Source organism: Phascolarctos cinereus, unplaced genomic scaffold (genome assembly GCF_003287225.1).
Source record: "Phascolarctos cinereus isolate Bilbo 61053 unplaced genomic scaffold, phaCin_HiC Scaffold_5;HRSCAF=322, whole genome shotgun sequence".
Classification (NCBI taxonomy): domain Eukaryota; kingdom Metazoa; phylum Chordata; class Mammalia; order Diprotodontia; family Phascolarctidae; genus Phascolarctos; species Phascolarctos cinereus.
The window spans coordinates 416868364-416887204 of record NW_027555958.1 but is presented as its reverse complement, the minus strand read 5'-3'; the positions used below and the strand labels follow the sequence as shown (position 1 = coordinate 416887204).

The 18841-nt window shown below is 36.2% G+C and overlaps 1 protein-coding gene across 1 annotated transcript in view; it reads left to right on the top strand.

Annotated features, from left to right (window-relative positions):
* The window catches only part of PRRC2C (proline rich coiled-coil 2C), a 90317-nt gene that overhangs the window by 21770 nt on the left and 49706 nt on the right, over positions 1-18841 (top strand). The window contains 9 exon segments of the mRNA XM_078156499.1: positions 3583-3760; positions 4676-4785; positions 8043-8168; positions 10249-10484; positions 14555-14637; positions 15288-15340; positions 15343-15420; positions 15506-15596; positions 17125-17260. Of these exon segments, the coding sequence (XP_078012625.1) occupies positions 3583-3760; positions 4676-4785; positions 8043-8168; positions 10249-10484; positions 14555-14637; positions 15288-15340; positions 15343-15420; positions 15506-15596; positions 17125-17260 (1091 nt within the window).

Below are 18841 nucleotides of genomic sequence, written 5' to 3'. Positions count from 1 at the left end.
GGAAGTTTTTATGTCCCTCACTCAGTTTTGGACAAATCTAACATAAGACAAAAGAGTAAATAAAGAATTGAACAAATTACTAGAAAAACTAGAGCAAAAAGACTTGATGTGTCTTGTAAATGGAACTGCTAAATAACATGAATTTTTCAGCACCATATGGAACTTTTACAAAACTTGATCATATTCAGGCACACGAGCAAGCAAATATAAAATAATAATTGCAGTGAGCACAAACAAGGCACAAACCCAAATGGAGACTTAATGAAATCCCAAATAATGAGTGAATCAACCATAATTATGTGAAAGAAAAGGATAACAATGAAAAACATACCGGAAGGGGCAGTTAGAAGGCACAGTGGATAGAGCACCAGCCCTGAAGTCAGGAGGACTCGAGTTCAAATGTGGCCCCAGACCAAACAATTGATGCTTACTAGCTGTGTGACCCTGGGGAAGTCACTTAACCCCAGTTGCCTAAAGAAAAGGAGAAAAAAAAGGAAAACATACCAGAACTTTGAGTGTAAAACAACACAGTCGTCAGGAGAAAAATATATCCCAAATAAACATGCATTACCAAAGTAGAAAAGGAAAGAATTAATGAATTGAATATATGCGTTTTTAAAATCAGGAGGCAAACAGGTAAGCACAAGAGAAGGTATATTGAAAGAAGAGAAATTGATAAAGCAAAAAGATTGTAGAAATCATAACACCATGCTTTTTTGAAAAAGATAAAATTGATAATCCTTTCACTATCCTGATTAAAATGAAGACAGCAGAAAATTAACCAAATAGCAAACGAACAAGGTGAAATTACAACCAAACCACAAGAGGCGTAAGAGAAAAAAATTGTCAGAACCTGCTATATGTAGTTATATACTACCAAAACTGAGAAGAGAAAACTTTCAGAAATATAAATACCCAAACTAACAAAAGACTAAATTGATACCTTAAGTAATCCAGTCTCAAAAAAAGTAGAACTAATTTTAATTATCAAAGAAAATAAAACATCTTGGTCCATGGGAGAATTTTGTTAAAACTTTAAAGAACAGTTAGTACCAATACTGCCCAAATTATTATCAAAAAAATTGAGAAATAAAACACTTTAATGGACTTCTTTTTTGAGTGAGATAGTCCTAATATCTAAACCAGGAAAAGATTAGGCACAGAAGAACTGTAGACTGGTATTATAAATGTTGATTCAAATGTTTTAAATTAAGTTGCTGTCAGATGGGCTTCAGCAATTTATTCAAGACATCATTTGTCGTGACAAAACAGGATTTATACCAGGGATACAAGTATGGTCCAACATTAGAAAAGCGTTCAACATAGTCATAATGAAAACAAAAATACGCACAACCACATGATTATCTCAACAAATGCAGAAAAATCCTTTGACAAAGTACAGTGCTCATTTATGCTTTAAAAAAAAAAAACTTCTTTTCCTCCCCTCCACGTGCTGTGCAGTCCAGTGACATTGGCTGACTCTCATACCTGGAAGATGTTTCCATTTGAACTGTCTCTTGGTTTCTCTGATTTCCGTCAAGTCTCAGCTAAAATCCTAACTTCCGCAAGAAACCTTTCCTGATCTTTATTAATGCTTTGCCTTCCTTCTAAGATTATTTCCAGTTTGTACTCTTCGTAACTTGTACTTAGTTGTATGTGTGTTGTCCATTTAGACTGTGAACTCCTTGAATGGGGCTGTTTTAGTCTTTTTTTTTGGATTCCCAGAGCTAGGCACAGTACTTCAACACATGATAGGTGCTTAATAAATACTTCTTGACTACACGAGGATAATAGCTGTCTCAGTGGAGAAAAGGAGACATATACTAAAGATGTTATGAAACATCAGGTTTTTACAATAGATTTGGGAATCATCCAGACATAGGGTCCTAAACAGATTCTTGGAGGACATCCAAGATTAGTGGGCATGACCTGAATGAAAATCACCAAAGGAGACTGAAAAAGAGTGGTCAGATAGGGGATCAACCAGGAAGAGAGTTGTGTCATGAAAACTTGGGGAGAAGAGAATAACCTGGAGGAAAGAGTACTTGACAAGATCAAAGGATGTGAAGAGGTTGAAAAAGATGAGGATTGAGAAGAGGCCATTAGCAATTAAAAATTGATTGGATTTTGGTATTGAACATCAGTTGAATGATGTAAGGTTGTAAACCAGATTACAGAGAATTTAGGAGTGAGAGAGAGAATGGGAAGTGCAGGCACATAGTATAGGCAATCTCCAAGGCAACCCAAGAAGGAGAGGAGAAATATAGGATGGTAGTGGTAGGAATAGTTAGATCATGTGAGGGTTTCTGAAGAATAGGGGTGAATGTTTGTAGGGAATAGGGAGGATATTAGGAGAGATTAGAGAGACTGAAGGTAATAATGGGAGGGGGGACTGAATGCTAGAGAAGAAAGGATGAGATGGCATCAGGGGTGCATATACTAAAAGGATTTGCTTTGGCAAGGAGCCTTTCTCTTTCGTACGAGAACCAGGGCAAAGGAAGGAGGAGACAGTGGGCAAAGATAAAAATCTGAATGATGTGGGATAAGGAGCTCTTGGTTAATGACTTTAATTTTTTCATTGAAGTATAAGTGAGGGCCTCAGCTAAAGAGGGTAGGTGGGGGAATGAGCTGCATTGAGAGGCTGGAGGGGAGGGGGGAGCTTTGGAATAGCTGGGGTAGGGAGTGAGGATTGGGTTTGTGAGTTGTGGGGTTTTGTTTTGGGGGGGGGTTTCTTTTTCTTTTTTGTCTTTTTGTGAGTGCAATGACAAATCAGCAATGGACATGTAGAGAGGTTGCCTCACTGTAGTGAGGGCCCAGTTGAGATTGTATAAGAGAAATTTGTAGTGAAACTAGTTTACCTGACATAGAGATTTCTCCAGGAGCAAAAGAGACACACAGGTGGTGTGAGAAATCCAAGGTTATGGGTTTGGCAGAGCTTGATCAGCCATGGCAGAAGGGGTGGAAGATTTAAGAGTAGAGAATATTGAATTGACTTGAAATGATTTACTGAGAGGATAGAGGTAAGGAACAGAAGAAAAACTGGCATGGAATGATTGGAGGTCATGGCCGAGAAGATCAGGGTTAGAGGTCATGTGTAGCAAAAGTTTGAATGATAAAAGGATTGTGATCCAATGAAGAAATTTCAGAGTTCATGAACATGAAAGTGGAATGCGTGTGGATGATGGCCAGATCGTTTCTCTGTGTGTGAAATGGAATAGAGGAGTAGGTCATAGAAATTGAGTAGCTAAAGGTATATATGCTGGGTTAGGGTATTTGATCATTTGGGAATGAAAATGTCAGTTGTTGATTGCTACCATTTTTCTTATTAATCAATCAGCAAGCATTTATTAAATGCTTACTATGTGCCATGCATTGCACTAAGTTCTAAAAGAAGAAAAAATAAAACATCTTCCCACCCCCAAGCTTTTAAGAGTGTCATAATTATCAGTGGTTTAAAAACCCTACCTATCCAGCATTATTTGCATGTACTTTATTCAAATCTCACTTATCCTAATAATATTTGGGGAGTAAGGCATATGAAATGGAAATGCAGAAACTAATCCAGTTTTATTGATCTTATAGTTGCTGCCCGTCATGGATTGCAGAGTCTGGGAAAAGTTGCTATTTCTCGGCGTATGCCCCCACCTGCCAACCTCCCCAGTCTCAAGGCAGAGAACAAAGGCAATGATCCTAATGTGAACATTGTGCCTAAAGATGGTACAGGGTGGGCATCCAAACAGGAACAACATGAAGAAGAAAAGTGAGTTTACAATAGTATACCTTTTAGGAAGGAACAAGAACATTTTGCCTGACAGTTTTTGCTTATTCCTATGACTTAGATTTTAAAAAAGATTGAATATGTTTCCTTTTGCACAGAAATATTTGCATACTGAATTATATTGATTGGATCATTAAGCTAAATAGTGATAATTTTTCTCATGGCCTGTGGCATTAACACTTACATCTCCCTGGATTTATCCTTGGAGCAGTATTTTTTATCAGACTCTGGCACCTTAGAGTACCATGTGTTGTAAATTTGGCTATTTTTCCAAAGACTTACTGCTTTGTGCTTCTTAGTCACTGTGAACTACTTGTTTTAAAAAATAATGGCGGGTTAGTGGTGGTACTTATCTGATAGGATCACAAGACTAGATTTTTTTTTCTTGGTCCTTTGTTACATCCTAAATATGGCATTATATCCTTTCTTTATTCGTTTGATGATGTTAATTGGGCCTAGACATTAATGCTTATAAATGTGCTGTAAATCTTTTATCCTTCACAGTGCCGTTACTGCTTAGTTAACAACTTAGAGGGAATGATCATATAACCTTGTTAACCTCATTTTATGCCCTCTTAAGCTATTTAAATTAACAGTGGTTTTCTTTAAAATGATGTTCCATAACAAAAGTATTTTTCCTTGTGGTTGTTATACAGGGATCCTGGTAAGGTAGAAGGTAAGATTTTTAAGGCATTTTCTGTGCTTAATCAGTGATAAATAACTTTTTGAATTAAGGTGACATTACCACTTGAAATTAGCACCAAATTTGGACATTTCTAGTTAATGTACATACTTGTTCTCGTTTCTGAAATAGGTTCTCTTTCTCTCTCTCTCTCTCTCTCTCTCTCACACACACACACACACACCCTTATTCTTTTGTTTTATTTTTTTTTAAAGACCACCAGAAGTGCCGCCAGCACAGCCAAAATCAGGAGTTACTGCTCCCCCTGAAGTTCCTCCGGTTGCCAAATCATGGGCCAGTAACAAGCAAGGTGGGCAAGGAGATGGTAAGTGTACACTAGCTGGGAAAATTAGTTGGACTTCATAGTAACAGAACAGCCATACAGGAAATGGGTTTGCTTTACGTGGTCCTTTCAGAATTTTCATGGCATTCTCAATCCCTAGAAAATAGTTTTATGCCTGTTCTGTCAGTTAAGCAGGTGTTAAGTGACTGAGAAACTACTCATTTCTCCCAGTATGATAGTGAAAGTAAACATGTATTTTCAAGCTTGAACTTTTGAAACAGAATAGTCGTTTTTAACATAGACCACCTTTGAATGATTTATCTTTGTGTCCCATGTTATCTATCTTTCCTTTCTACCTACCCCTTACCTCACTGCCTCACTTACACTTAAGAATAGGGCAGTAGTCAAATTTCAGTATTTTCGGATCTGTCACCTGCTTTCCTTAGGCAAAAAGAACGGCCTCTGTATGACACTCTGGCAGTTTAAGTTATCTGCTATCCTTTTAAAAAAAAAAAAAGATGAGAATCGAGCCATACAGCTTCTATATTTTTCTGGAACGTAGCACTTTTTGCAGAATTCCCTGGCATTTTGCAGTGTTTGGTTTTCAGTTGAATGAATGAACATGTCCTTTAGTTATAAGAATCTCAGCATTATCTGGTCGTTTCAGTATATAGTTTCAGTCGTTTACTGTCTTCTAGATAACTGTACTATCATTCTTAACCATTGAAAGATTTTCTCTTAAACCCAAATATAGGCATTATTGACTTCATTTCTGAAAGTAGGATCTAACTTTAATATTTGCACCTCCTCCCCACCCCGAAAAAGTATAACATTTTTATAGTTTTGCCATAGATACTCCTTTCTCAGAATTTATGGAATTTATGGATCAGTCATGATTAGTGAGTTATGTCTGAATTAAGGATTTTCAAAATATTTGTTTAAATAAAAAAGATATTCCCTATTAAGTTTCTGTATAATTAAAGTCTTTGTTACCAAATCATGTATTTCAAATTAGCCATCGACTCCAATTCAGAGAAAAAGTATAGTTTTTTAGGAAAGGGATTTGACATGTATAGATAACATAAAGTCGTGTGGGACAGTTCATTGGATTTGTAATCTCACCCATGTGCATACTTCCTCCAGTGATATAGATCTCAGACCACCTCTTCTCTTCCTTTGGGAATCCTGCCTAGAAATCTTCCTAGAAATTTTTCAGAAATAAACAATATGTACTGGCCAACATCTTCTGGTCACATCTTTTTATACTGCTTCTTATGTGCAGTTTGTAGTAGTAGGTAATATGCTGCAGCCTGTGTATGTGCCAACCATATTTCCATTGTCCTTTCCATGATTCGAAGGCATATACAGCATCAACAAAAGAATACTGCTGTTTAAAAGATTTTTTTTTGAAGGAGAAACTTGGTGATATTAAAAATGCCATACATGTTAGCCAATGCAATCTAGTTCTTTTCTCATATTTTATTCTGAGCACCAGCTCATTGACCATCTGCTGTGTCTATCCAGTCTCTATGTGCTCATCAAACAGCTGCAGCTGCCCATTCCAACCATGTAGTGAAGACTATGAACTTGATACTAGGCAGTCTTCCTCCATTTGGTTTGTCTTTTGTAGATTGTTACTCTGAACAATTTGTGATGGCCAAGAGTGTAATTTAGGAAGATAGGCAGTGTGGTAGAGGCCTGGTGGAGTAAGCAAGTCATCTGCATATGGAAGAATTTGGAGGAATGCACTGTCTAGAGACAATCCTTATGGACTTTTCCTTTAGACGTTCTCCATGATGGTAGCAAGCATTTCTGTCAAGTGTGTTACATTTGTAATCTATATATTTTTAAAAGTTATCTCTCTCTATTCATTAATCTAGTATGAAAGCACCTTGTTAGAGAGAGCCTTTAATTCTTTACTTTTTTTCTGTCTTATGAAGATGATGAAAAAAGGATAAATTGATAGTTTTTGATATCCTCTTAATTTCTTTTTTCAATAGAGATACTCTTAGGATTTTTTATGACTTAATATAACTTGATAACTTGACAGTCTGTAATATAAACAACATATTTGTATACTTAGTGTCTTTTTCTTGTCTTTGTTTTCCTTATCTCCATTTCTTCATGCAGAGTGTAAAGTATCATGATGTTTGATTCCCTGTGGTAGCTCCACTCTCATTGAAGAAGTTTTTCATTTTTCATCTGTTTGCAAGTTTATTTTTAATCCTTTTGGGATCATCTGGTTTAACTGGTCTCACACCAAGCTTTCTGCAAAAATCACTTCTTTTTGCTGTTTTTGAAAAGGGATAATGCATATAATCTTCCATTCTTTCCCATAAGTTTATATTAATATATGATCAGTTTAAGGGCAGCTAGGTAGCACAGTGGATAGAGCACCAGCCCTGCAGTTAGGAGGACCTGAGTTCAAATCCGGCCTCAGACACATAACACTCACTAGCTGTGTGACTCTGGGCAAGTCGCTTAACCTCAATTGCCTCACCAAAAAATAAAATTAGGAAAAAAAAAAGATATGATCAATTTCATTTTTGTGGCGTTACTTGGTGCTTATCAAATGTAGAATCATTCTGTTTTCTTCTTGGAGAAACTATTCATCGTTTGTATGTGTGTATATGAATCTCTTGTGATATCTAAAAATCATTGTTCGCGTTCCACAGCCCCAAACTATATCTTTCAATATTTTTAAAACTGTTTTCCTTTATATTCCTAGTGTGCTACTACTGCATTCTTCTCCCTCTTCTCTCTCCACCCTTGCCCACTCGCCTGTCCCAGGGTAGTTAGATTATTAAAATATATATTGATTGAATTTGAAAGAGTCTGATCACATTTGCCATTGAATTTTTGTATCTCTCCATCTTCTGGAAGATGTTGGCACAGTCTTGCCATTATCTTCCTCATGACCTTTTTGCCTTTGTTCCACATGAACTATCTGTCCCATGAAATTATTTCCTTGGAAAGAGGGGGGGAAGATACAACTCTTATCCTAATCCAGACATCTTGTACCTGTTCTCTATAAAAGTAGCTGATAAGTTTCTTCTCTTGCTATGTACACACCACTGTCCCTCACTGTCGTCTCCCCCCACCCCCCAACTCCTTTTTCAGGGAGTTGTAGTTAAATATAAACTCTTAAAGACTGAGGCAACATTTTCCATCAATATTAACTTTCAGCAGCAAGCTAAATAGCGATTTATTTAGAAAATAGAAAACAGGAGAGGGTGCTGACCAACAAAGTAATGTTTCATGGTTATATATTTATATTTGATATTTTAAAAATTCTTTAGGTGTTCAAGTAAATAGTCATTTCCAGCAAGAGTTTCCTAGTCTGCAAGCAGCTGGAGATCAGGAAAAAAAAGACAAGGATACAAATGATGATGCCTATGGACCTGGACCCAGCTTACGACCACCAAGTAAGAGAGCATTTTACTTTGGCTAAATTACTTATTAAAATTCAATTTTAGGGGCAGCTAGGTGGCACAGTGGATAGAGCTTTGGTCTTAGAGTCAGGAGGACCTGAATTCAAATCTGGACTCAGACGCTTGACACCTACTAACTGTGTGACCCTGGGGCAAGTCACTTAACCCCAATTGCCTTACTCTTCCCCCCCCCAAAAAAAAACCATTCAGTGTAATTGCTATTTTGTATAAATACAGTTCAGTTTATGTGGGGAGAAACTAGTAGATAGAGTAGATCAGGAAAGTGTATAGAGGCCATGTGTGACCTGAGTTCTGAAGGAAACTAGGATTTCTGAAAGTCAGAGATAAGGAGGGAGTCCATTACAAGTATAAGGGGCAGAATAGGTAAAAACACAGTGTTAGTAGGTATAATATAGTGTGATGAGTAGAAAGAAGCCCAGAAAAAGAGGGCACAAAGTGGATTTTTTAAAAACTGGGGAGGTAGATTTGATCCAGTTTATGAAAGGCTTTAACTGCCAAAGTAAAGAGTTGTATTTGATGTATAGGTAATAGGGAGTCCCTGAAGATTCTGGAGCTCAGAGTGACATCAGTCCTGTGCTTGAGGATAATCACTTTTGTGGCTTTGTGGAGGATGGATTGCAGTGTAAGGGAGACTTGAGGCAAGGAGACTAATTTTGGTGCTATTGAAACATTCTAAGGGAATGAAGATGAGGACCTGAACTAAAGTGGTGGCTGTGTTAGTGGGGAGAATGGGATGGATGCAGAAGTTGTAGAGGCATAATTTATATGTGTGAAACAAGAGAGATCCGAGTAGTCAAAGGGTGACCCAGGATGCATACCTGGTCAAATGTATAAAATGATAAGGTTTATTGGTATTATTATCTTCTTGACCTCTAGAGAAGGCTGTATGTTACATTAGTTTCCCATATGCTTCCTACCTCACAGAATCTCAATAGGAAGGGACTCCAGGCCATGGTCCCTCAAGTGGAGGAGTAAGGGGAGGGAAAGCGGAAAGCACATCCAGTTCCCAGGGCAATCCATTCCACTTTAGGATAATTGTAATTGCTAGAATGGTTTTCTTTAAATCAACTGAAATTCGTCTTTCTGCAGCTTCTACCCATTTTTCCTGATTCCTGCCTCTAAATACAGACAAAACCAACCTAATCCCTCTTTCCCATGGGACAACCTTCTCCCTACCTTCCAAAGTCTTTCCTTCATCAGTCCTCATGACATGATCTCAGGGCCCTTTACCACCCTTGTTGCCTTCCTCTGGATAACTTCCAGCTTATCACTGACCTTCCTAAACTGTGGCGCCACTGTCTGAGCATAATACTCTAGACTAGTATAGAATGTGGCACATAGTCACCCCAGTATGTTGATGCTCTGCCTCTCAGGATGCTTTATGCTGTCTTAAGCTTTTTTGCCTTCATATCATTGATTCATATTGAACTTGCTGTCCACTAAAAACCAGTCTTTTTCAGTCTACTATGTAAGAAACATAGAAAAGGATCCTAAATTTAGATGGTGCTTCCCCATATCTTGTACTTAGGAATTTGGTTATTTGAATCCAAGTCTAAGGTTCTATATTTATCCCTTTTAAATTTCATCATTTTAGATTCAGTCCAATAGTCTAACCTCTCAGAACCCTTTTGGATACTGACTGTGATTTAATGTGTTAGTTATCCCTCTTATACATGCCTTCTATGCCTTTATCCAGATAATTGACAAAAATGGTAAAGAGTAGGGTCCATCACAGATCTTTGGTGGCACTGTACTTAACCTCATTTCAAAATTACTCTTGGATTGTAAATGATTACTTTTGGTATCCAGACATTCGGCCATTTCCCAAATAAACTTAATTGTACTACCATCTAGGGCACATCTCTTGAGCTTTTTTAGTGATTGTTATTGCACAATTTATTTGTTAGGCCTTTAAACCCAGAGCAGATTTTTATCATCTCCATCAAAAAATTACGGTTGACGTTGCCTCCTAAGTTGTGTAAAAGCCAATTTTTGCTTTTTTTTATCCATTTCATTCTTAGTGCTTTGCATGTTTAATCCCTCTTCCTACCAGATGTTGCTAGTTGGAGAGAAGGTGGTAAATCTGCTGGCCCATCTTCTCCATCTGATCAAGAAGATAAGCTCCCTGGTCAAGATGATGGTGCAAATGGACCAGTAGAGCAAAACGATTCTCATAAAACAACAGAAAAGAGGTTACCTGGTGTTCCGCCTCAGATACCTCAGCCTAAGCTGAATGGACAACAGCAGCCTGCTCTTGCCTCTCAGTACAGAGCAATGATGCCCCCTTATGTAAGTACTGTTAAGTGGATGAGGTCTAAAATTTGCATACCAATTCAACTAAAAATTTTTTTAAATATAAGACATTCTTCTGGGGTCTGGGAAGACAAAACCAAAAATGGCCCCTGCTCTCAAGGAGTGCCTAACACCTTTCTGGAACAGTGCTATTCAATTTTAATATTGTGTAATTTAATAATAAATATGGTTAGTTAAAAAGATAGGCCTTTAAATCTTCTTCCTTCCTGGAAGAAGCAAGCTATAACTCTCAAAGATATTTTCATTTTGGTCTTGCATTTATATTAAATTTTGTTTAAGCCCTGAATATCAAGGCCTGGTTTAGGGCTGTTTTCACTACTTCTTTATTAGTAACTTATTCCCCCAGGGAACATTTAAATTAGCAGCAATCTAAAAATGTGTCTGGAGGGAAAATAGCAGAAAGTGTATTTTTTTTTTAAATTTATCAGTAGCTCTAAATTATTTGTGGCAACATGCCATGGGGGTTTAAAAGTGCTCAGCTTGGGGATCAACAAGACCTGGATTCAAATCCTTTCAAAATACTAGCTTTTTAACCCAGGAGAATTTTCTTAACCTTCTATGTGCCTTAATCATTTGCACTAAGACCCTACCTACTTAGAGAATGACTGTAGTTTGTGTTGATAGAGGGAATTAAACCACACCGGTGAAATCGCTGTTCATTTTTAGTTATTTTTATTCTACCTATCTAGTTTGACATTAGATCATTGAAATTTAAAAAAAAACTATTATATCTAAACTCTTTTGGAGTACCATGTAGCTTAAATGAATGCCTCATAAACCTTACATGGCATAATGAGTAATCTGAGCATTAAATCAACACCAGACATAGGATATTATCTTTCATTATTTTTTCCAGGCCATAGGATCTCTATCCTTGTCTCCCTCAAATCTTTGAGTTAATTTGCTAGTGTGTTTTGTAATTTTCTCAAGCTGAGTTTGGAAATAAGCCCCCCTTGGGTCTTTTTTTCTCCCCCAAATTTAATGTATGTGAACGTTCTAGCCTACAAAAAAGGACATGAAGAAAAGTTACATGTAAAAAGAAATTTCTGTTATATCCAGTTTGTAAAGTATAAATTTTAACACCAAAGTGACAGATTTTCTCTTATCTCTATCCTCTTGAATTTTCTTCTCTCTTTGATATATTTTTAAAATAGATTTTTCTTGATTTCTTTTGTTTTTAACATTTCCTAGGTTGCTCCCAGTATCCCTCCTCCCTCCCATGCCTTTTAACAGATATTCTTTTAAGAGGAAAAAAAAATCAGCAAAACGAATAGACATGTTGGGGGAAAAAATCTGATATTATGTGCAATATTCCACATGTTGCTTGCTCATATGCTTTTTGATGAATTTTTTTTTAATATAGAGGAATATTCAATACTTATGGCTAGATTTTGTCAATATCTTAAAAAATGAGACTTAGGCTTACTTACAGATTTAATGCTATAACAAAGGGATGCTTGACAGCTAGACAGAATTGGAAGAAAATTCATTTAGAAAAAAACAATCTAAACTATGAAGAGAAATGATGAAAATGGTAGGATTAAGAGAACAATAGCATTTCTTGATCCTCAGACTGTTATGAAGCAACAGTCATCAAAATTGTATCGCTTTGTAAAACATAGAAAAATAAATCACCAGAGCAGACTAGACCAGACAAAAAAGAACATAAATAATGAAACTTAATAATAAATTGGTGCCTGGTAAACCCTCAGTATAAATTACTTAGGAAAATATTCTATATTTGATGAGAATTGCTGGGAAAACTGGGAAGCAGTCTGGCAGAAATTAGGTTTAGACCAGCAGCTTGCAACATTTTCCACAAATATGATGTATGACCCTGACCTGAATATTTAAGCTCACACCATAAAAAAAGTTGTAACAGCAAACTATGTAATGGGAGCAGTTATAGTTGTGAGGAATAGAGGCAATTACAAAATATAAAAGATAATTTTGACTATGAAATTGAAAAACTTTGTATTTATTTTTAACTTAATTGATACTTTGTTTTCTTTTTTCTTTTTCTGCCACTACTATTCTCTTCTTTGCTAGTAACAGATAAGTATAGTCAGGAAAAACTAATTTATATCTGAAAATGTGTATTTAATTTTGCATCTTTTGTCCACCCTTTTACCATGAGATCAGAAGCATTCTTTTATCATTTTTCTGTAGTCATAATTTATAATTGCATTGATCAGTTCTAAAGTATTTCAAACCTGTTTTCCTTTATATTTTGGTTATCACATAAATTGTTCTTCTGGTTCTATTCACTTTACTCTATATCAGTCTATATATAATTCTTCCCAGATTTCTTTGAATGTGTGATATTCATCATTTCTTATGATATGGTATTGTTCCATCAATTAAAAAAAATCATAATTTATTCAGACATTCCCCAATTCTTACCTTTCCCCTGTTTCTTAGTTCTGTTGTTATTGATAGTTATCTCTTATGTTCCTCTATTTTCAGTCTTCTGACCTTGTTCTAATATTTGGTTGGTTTTTTTTTCTCATTGAATCACTGAGTTCTTTGTGTTCTGTTTTTCAGGGTGTCCACAACTTTGGTAAAGTTTCTATATCCTGATCTTAAGTTTTTAATTTTCTTTCCAAGTGCTCTAATTTTATTCTTTACCCTTCTTTTGGGGGGCAGGGGGTTCTTTAGTTTCATTTTGTTGATCTAGGTCCTTGGGCCTTATCCATTCTTTCTGGTGCTATATACTTGTACTTATTACAGGATAAGGTGTTAACAGACTATTGATAGCCCTATGTTGGATATAGTTCATCCTATAATTCTTGAACCAAGCCTCACTTAAAATTCTTTGAGTCACCACTTGCCTTGCTTTGAAAGTAATATTCCCCTTGGTTCAACCTTGAGGGCCTTATTCCCCACTGAGCATAAGTCACCATATACTTCAGACATACATACCATCTTGCTTTGTACTGTCTTTTCTATTAGTCTAATCAACTTCCAAGTTAAAACTGTTTCTGTTAACGAGAAAATATAAAGCCAGCAGTTTACTCTAATTGAATATTCATGTACTAACTTTGTGGTCTGTGTTTCAGTTATTATGTTAAAAACTAGAAATACAAAGTTGAAAATGGCCCTTTCTCTAAAAGAACATGTAATTCCAGCTTATGAAACTAAATTGTAGAGCAAGATTATTCATGTTTTTAATAATATATTCTTGGATAGATCAGAATCCTGTTTGATCCTTATAACTTCTCTGCAAAGTACGTTCTATCACTGTTTGACAGATGGAATTCACATTAAAGTGGCTTACCTCTGGTCATGTAATAAGTCCTTTTGACAGATGAACTGTGACCGTGGTCAGGTCATTTAACTTCAGTGATTATAAGTTGGAACTGAATTGTCCATCCTTATTGGTGGTGCACATTTCCACATGGGGAATTCCCTGCAACAGATGAAAACAGCGTTGAGGTGTAAAGGAACCAGTTGTGTGATAGGTAGCTTTTCAGACTATTATCTTCCATTATTTGGAGTCAGCATCCCTAGTGAAATGTTGATTTTTCTTTCGAGGAGAAATCTACAATCATTAAAAGCACCGTGTTACCTCCTGAGTGCAACCCACCTATTCATTATTCAGTTCTAGGCCCTCTTTACATTACTGTCTACCTGTAGAGCCTGTTCAAGATTGGTGTGTTAGTGGGTTCTCCTTCCAGCTGGTAGCATGATCCAGACCATAGTTATTTCTGATCCCTGTTTTGAGTGGTGGTGAATCTCATTTCTGAAATCCTCTGGTGCTGTGGGATTTGATGCTATCAGTACAAGAGCTGGTCCCATCAGTAGACATGCCCTGGGCAAGTTGTTTGCCTTTTATGGACATGGGTTTTCTCATCTGTAATATGAAAGGTATAAAGTCTCTTCTAACCCCAATTAGTCACTCAAAATGAATGTAATTTATTTTAGGTAAGTAGCAGTAATGTTTATTATTTTAACTAATAGTGTGCCTATGTAGCTTTTTAGGGATAAAGCAGGTTTTTTAAGTTTTAAATTAATTTTTGGGTTAGATAAATGACTTTTTCTTCCAGATGTTTCAGCAGTATCCTAGGATGGCATATCCTCCATTACATGGCCCCATCAGGTTCCCACCCTCCTTATCAGAAGCTAACAAGTAAGAATTTTAAGTGATTAAAGTATATTAGATTGTGTATTCTGTATTCATAATTTCTAGTGATTGTGGAATACACATTTAATAATGTATAATTTAAAATATAGTTTTCTGTTAAATCAGAAAAAAAAGAATGTATTTAAATTTTCCAATGATTTAATGAGTTTGAAATTTTAAGAAAGCATGCCACAAAGTAGAAATTGTTCTATTGTTGTATTGATACAAAAGAAAGAATAAAAAGTAATTTTTGCTTCTTGCAAAAACAGATTAGGATCTGTTCCATCCCTTGGTTTTCTTCCTGATTTATTTTTGACTTGTCCTTATTGAATTATGGATCTTCTTATTATATTATGTTATCTTAGTATGTATGGAGTTAAATAAGGGAAAGAAACTTTTAAACGGTACATTTTGTAATTGTTAGGCTCCTTTACCCTCAATTTTTTAAAGATCATACAAATTTAAATTTTAGTTTAATTTTCCATGGGTAAAGTTTTGGTTCTCTTAAGTATTAAATCCATTGTTCATTCTTAAAAGAATTTGTTTTATTTTGAAGATTGAACCAGAAATTTTCAATCTTGAATTTTCTGCTAATTCAGTATTTCATTCTATTCTGGAGTGCAGTGTTTTAACCCTTACATTCATTTTTCATCTAGAGGTCTTAGAGGAAGAGGCCCACCCCCCACTTGGGCCCCTGAGCCTGAACGCCCTCTATTCTTAGTGCAACAGAACTCAAGGAGCTTGATAAATTTGATAACCTAGATGCTGAAGCTGATGAAGGCTGGGCAGGTAAGAACTGAAATTGGCTTCTTAAGTTTACTACATTCACTCCAAGGAATTAATCTGAATTTTCCTTTGTATTTATATTTAATAGGAGCTCAGATGGAAGTAGATTATACAGAACAGCTCAATTTTAGTGATGATGATGAACAAGGCGGTAGTCAGAAAGACAGCAAAGATAATTGGTAAGTCATTAAACCATATGTTAAACCTTATCTTCCAATTTCAGCGGGTTGCTGTTAGTTGTGCAGTATTAAACATCTGTATGAAAACTTTCACCACTTTGCTTCAATATAAAAAAAATCAGTCAGCATGTTAATTAATAAATATTTGTAAAGCACTACTTTGACTAGTCATTGTGCAGGATTCTGGAAATATAAATACAATAATCAAACAGTCACTGCCTTCCAGGAACTTACATTGTAAATGGGGAACAGGTTGTACAGTCTTTACAAAGTGAATACATGGCCATTTGAATGGAGAAAGTAGTAACAGCTGGGACTATCAGGAAAGGCCTTGAGTAGGAGGTGTTTGAGCTGAGCTCAAACTCAGGTTCATTTCAAACCCCAGGGATTCTAAGAGAGATAAGGAGGCAAGTGCATTTTGCAGGTTTGGAGGCAAGAGAGTAGCCTGGGCACAGGTTTGATGATGAGAAGTTGTGGAAGAGTGCATGAAGAGAAATCATGTGTAGACTAGACCAAAAAGTTTAGGGTAGGACAGGTTATTAAACTGACACTGTGTTAAATACTTAAAATGACAAGAGTTTTATATTTTTTCCTAGGAGCAATTACTAGCCAGTGAGTTAATAGGAAGGAAATAACATGGTCAGCATGGTGCTTTGGGTCTGCTTTAAGAATATCATTGACTTTTGTATAGAAGATAGATTGTTCTTAAATCCCTTCTCTCTGCAATTTAAGGTGATAAAATTCAGGCTACAGGTGATGAGGGCCAGAATAGGATTGTAATTGTGAGTGGACAGAAGGAGCTAAATGAAGAAGAGATGTGGAGGTAGAATTGGCAACTTTTCAACTGATTAGGAGGATGAAGGAAGAGTGCAAACTTTGTTAACTATAAAACTGCTGTTCTGAACTGAAGCAGAGAAGGGGTGGGGGCATCCAGAGAAAATCTTTTGAATTCTGTTTTGTATATGTTATATATGGCACACTTACAGAACATGTTAGTTTGAAGCATCCAGTAGGTAATTGGGACTGGAACTCAGAAGAGCCACTAGGGCTATGTATATGCATGTATAGATTTGGAAGTCATCCATATAGAGATGCTAATTCAACTTACAGGAGTCACCAAGAGAGTGTAGAAAGAAGAGACTGGCTCAGGAGAGACAGAGCCTCGGGGTCTGGGTCAGGAAGATGTTATCCAGCAAAGAGAACTAAGAAGAAATCCAGACAGGTAGTAGGGGGACCAGTAGAACAGTTAGCAACTTGCTTGTTTTGCTATTCAAAGAACTCTAGTATGTTTTCTTTTGAAAAAGTCAATCATAGTGCCTTAATGTCAGGACTCCTGTGACTGTCTCAGAAATTGACTGCTAATTTTCATCTCCATTTCACTTTCTCTCTTGGAAATCTGTAAAAAGAGATGAGGGTATTCCACAAACCACAATTTAGAAACAGTGTTAGAGAAAATGTAGTGGATATAAAAGAGATATTGATGATACATAATTTTCCCCACATTCTTGTTATACCTTTTGTTCTTCAGTGAAGAAGCGCCAAAGACTTCTGAAAGTGCTGAAAACCGAAAAGAAGAAGATGAAGGTTCTAGCAGCAAATCTCAGTTGCATCCACAGTCAACAGTATCAAAGGGTCCCTATGGAAAAGGACCTCCTTTTAATCAGGTTGGTTGGACTGAGGTATATATAAAGTAATCAGCAGGGGTCCTTTGTAATGGCATGATTGAAATAGTGAGGGGGAAAGAATTATTACTTAGAATGTCATGCGGCTGAAGACTTTCAAGTGTAGTAACTTACTGAAAGCCAATTGTAGCCTTATTTACTTATTTTTGCACAGTCTGTGTGAAGTATATCTTAAACGTTTTTATTGAATTAAAGAATTTTAAGAAAGGAAGAGACTATTTAGGCCAAACTGTTTGTTACTTTTCTAAATCTTTCTTTTAAAATGTCTTAGAGCTCAAAATATCTTGTTTCTGCTTAAAGATTTCTAGCAAACAATTTTACTCTTGGATAACTTGAATGTTAGTTTATAAGAACCTGAAATCTGCTTCTCTGTTTGATTAATTTGTATGTTTTTCTTCCATTCATTGAATTCTTAATGAAGCCATTGTATAAGTTTTGTCTGATTCTTCCAGTGAGAAGGCATGACAGTATCTGATATCTTCTGAGGCAGCCTGCTCTATTTTTGGTTAATTAAATTGTTAGAGTTTCCTTTGTAAAATGCCAACATATGCTTCACTATAACTTCACGTCTTATCATTGATCTTCTGCAATTGTGGTTGATCAAAGTTGCTGATTCTTTCAATTGTCTTTATAGTGTTGTTACTGTAAAAGTTGTTTTCAGGTTCTGCTCATTCTGTACCAGCTTATAACAGAGCTTACAAGGTTTTTCAGAAAGTCCTTCTTGCTGTTTCTTAGGTAGTATTCCAGTTCATACATCATAATTTGTTCAGCCAAACTCGACCAGATAGGTACTCCCCTAAACTTTTACTTCCCTTCTGTGACAAAAAGAGCTGCTTTAAATATTTTTGTGCATCTGGGCCCCTATCACTCAGTCATAACAATTTAGTGCCTCTTGGAGCATGTTGTCCTGTACTTTAAAAAAATACAGTCTAGGGTAACATTAATATTTTGGTGACCATGCAACTCTTATTCAGCTTTTAGTCAAATAAAATCTTCAGGTGATTTTCACAGAAACTTGTCTAGCAATATTTTCAACATCTTATTCTTGTGGTGGTCATGTTTTTGTTTGGGGGGGGTTGTTTGTTTGGTTTTTCTTTTGCTTTTTGGTGGGGCAGTGGGGGTTAAGTGACTTGCCCAGGGTCACACAGCTAGTAAGTGTCAAATGTCTGAGGCTGGATTTGAACTCAGGTCCTCCTGATTTCAAGGCCAGAGCTCTATCTACTGCACCAACTACCTGCCCCTGGTGGTCATATTTTTAGCCCAAGCATAAGGCTTTATCTTCTTGTATTAAATTTTATTTGTTTCGGCCCATTGTTCAATACTCTTGATATTGCTGGAGCTAGACCTTGTCATTCAAAGGGTTAGTTATCTTTCTAAGCTATGTGCTGTCTGCAAATTTATGTCTTTATCTAAGTTATTGATGAAAATATGTCAACAGTGGAGAACTAAAGACAGTTCCCTTCCTCCAAATTAACACTTAATTTGTTATTAATGAGTATTCTTAGGTTTCTGGAAATCACCTAATCCCAAATGTACCTCTCTTAACTATAACACGTTATCATA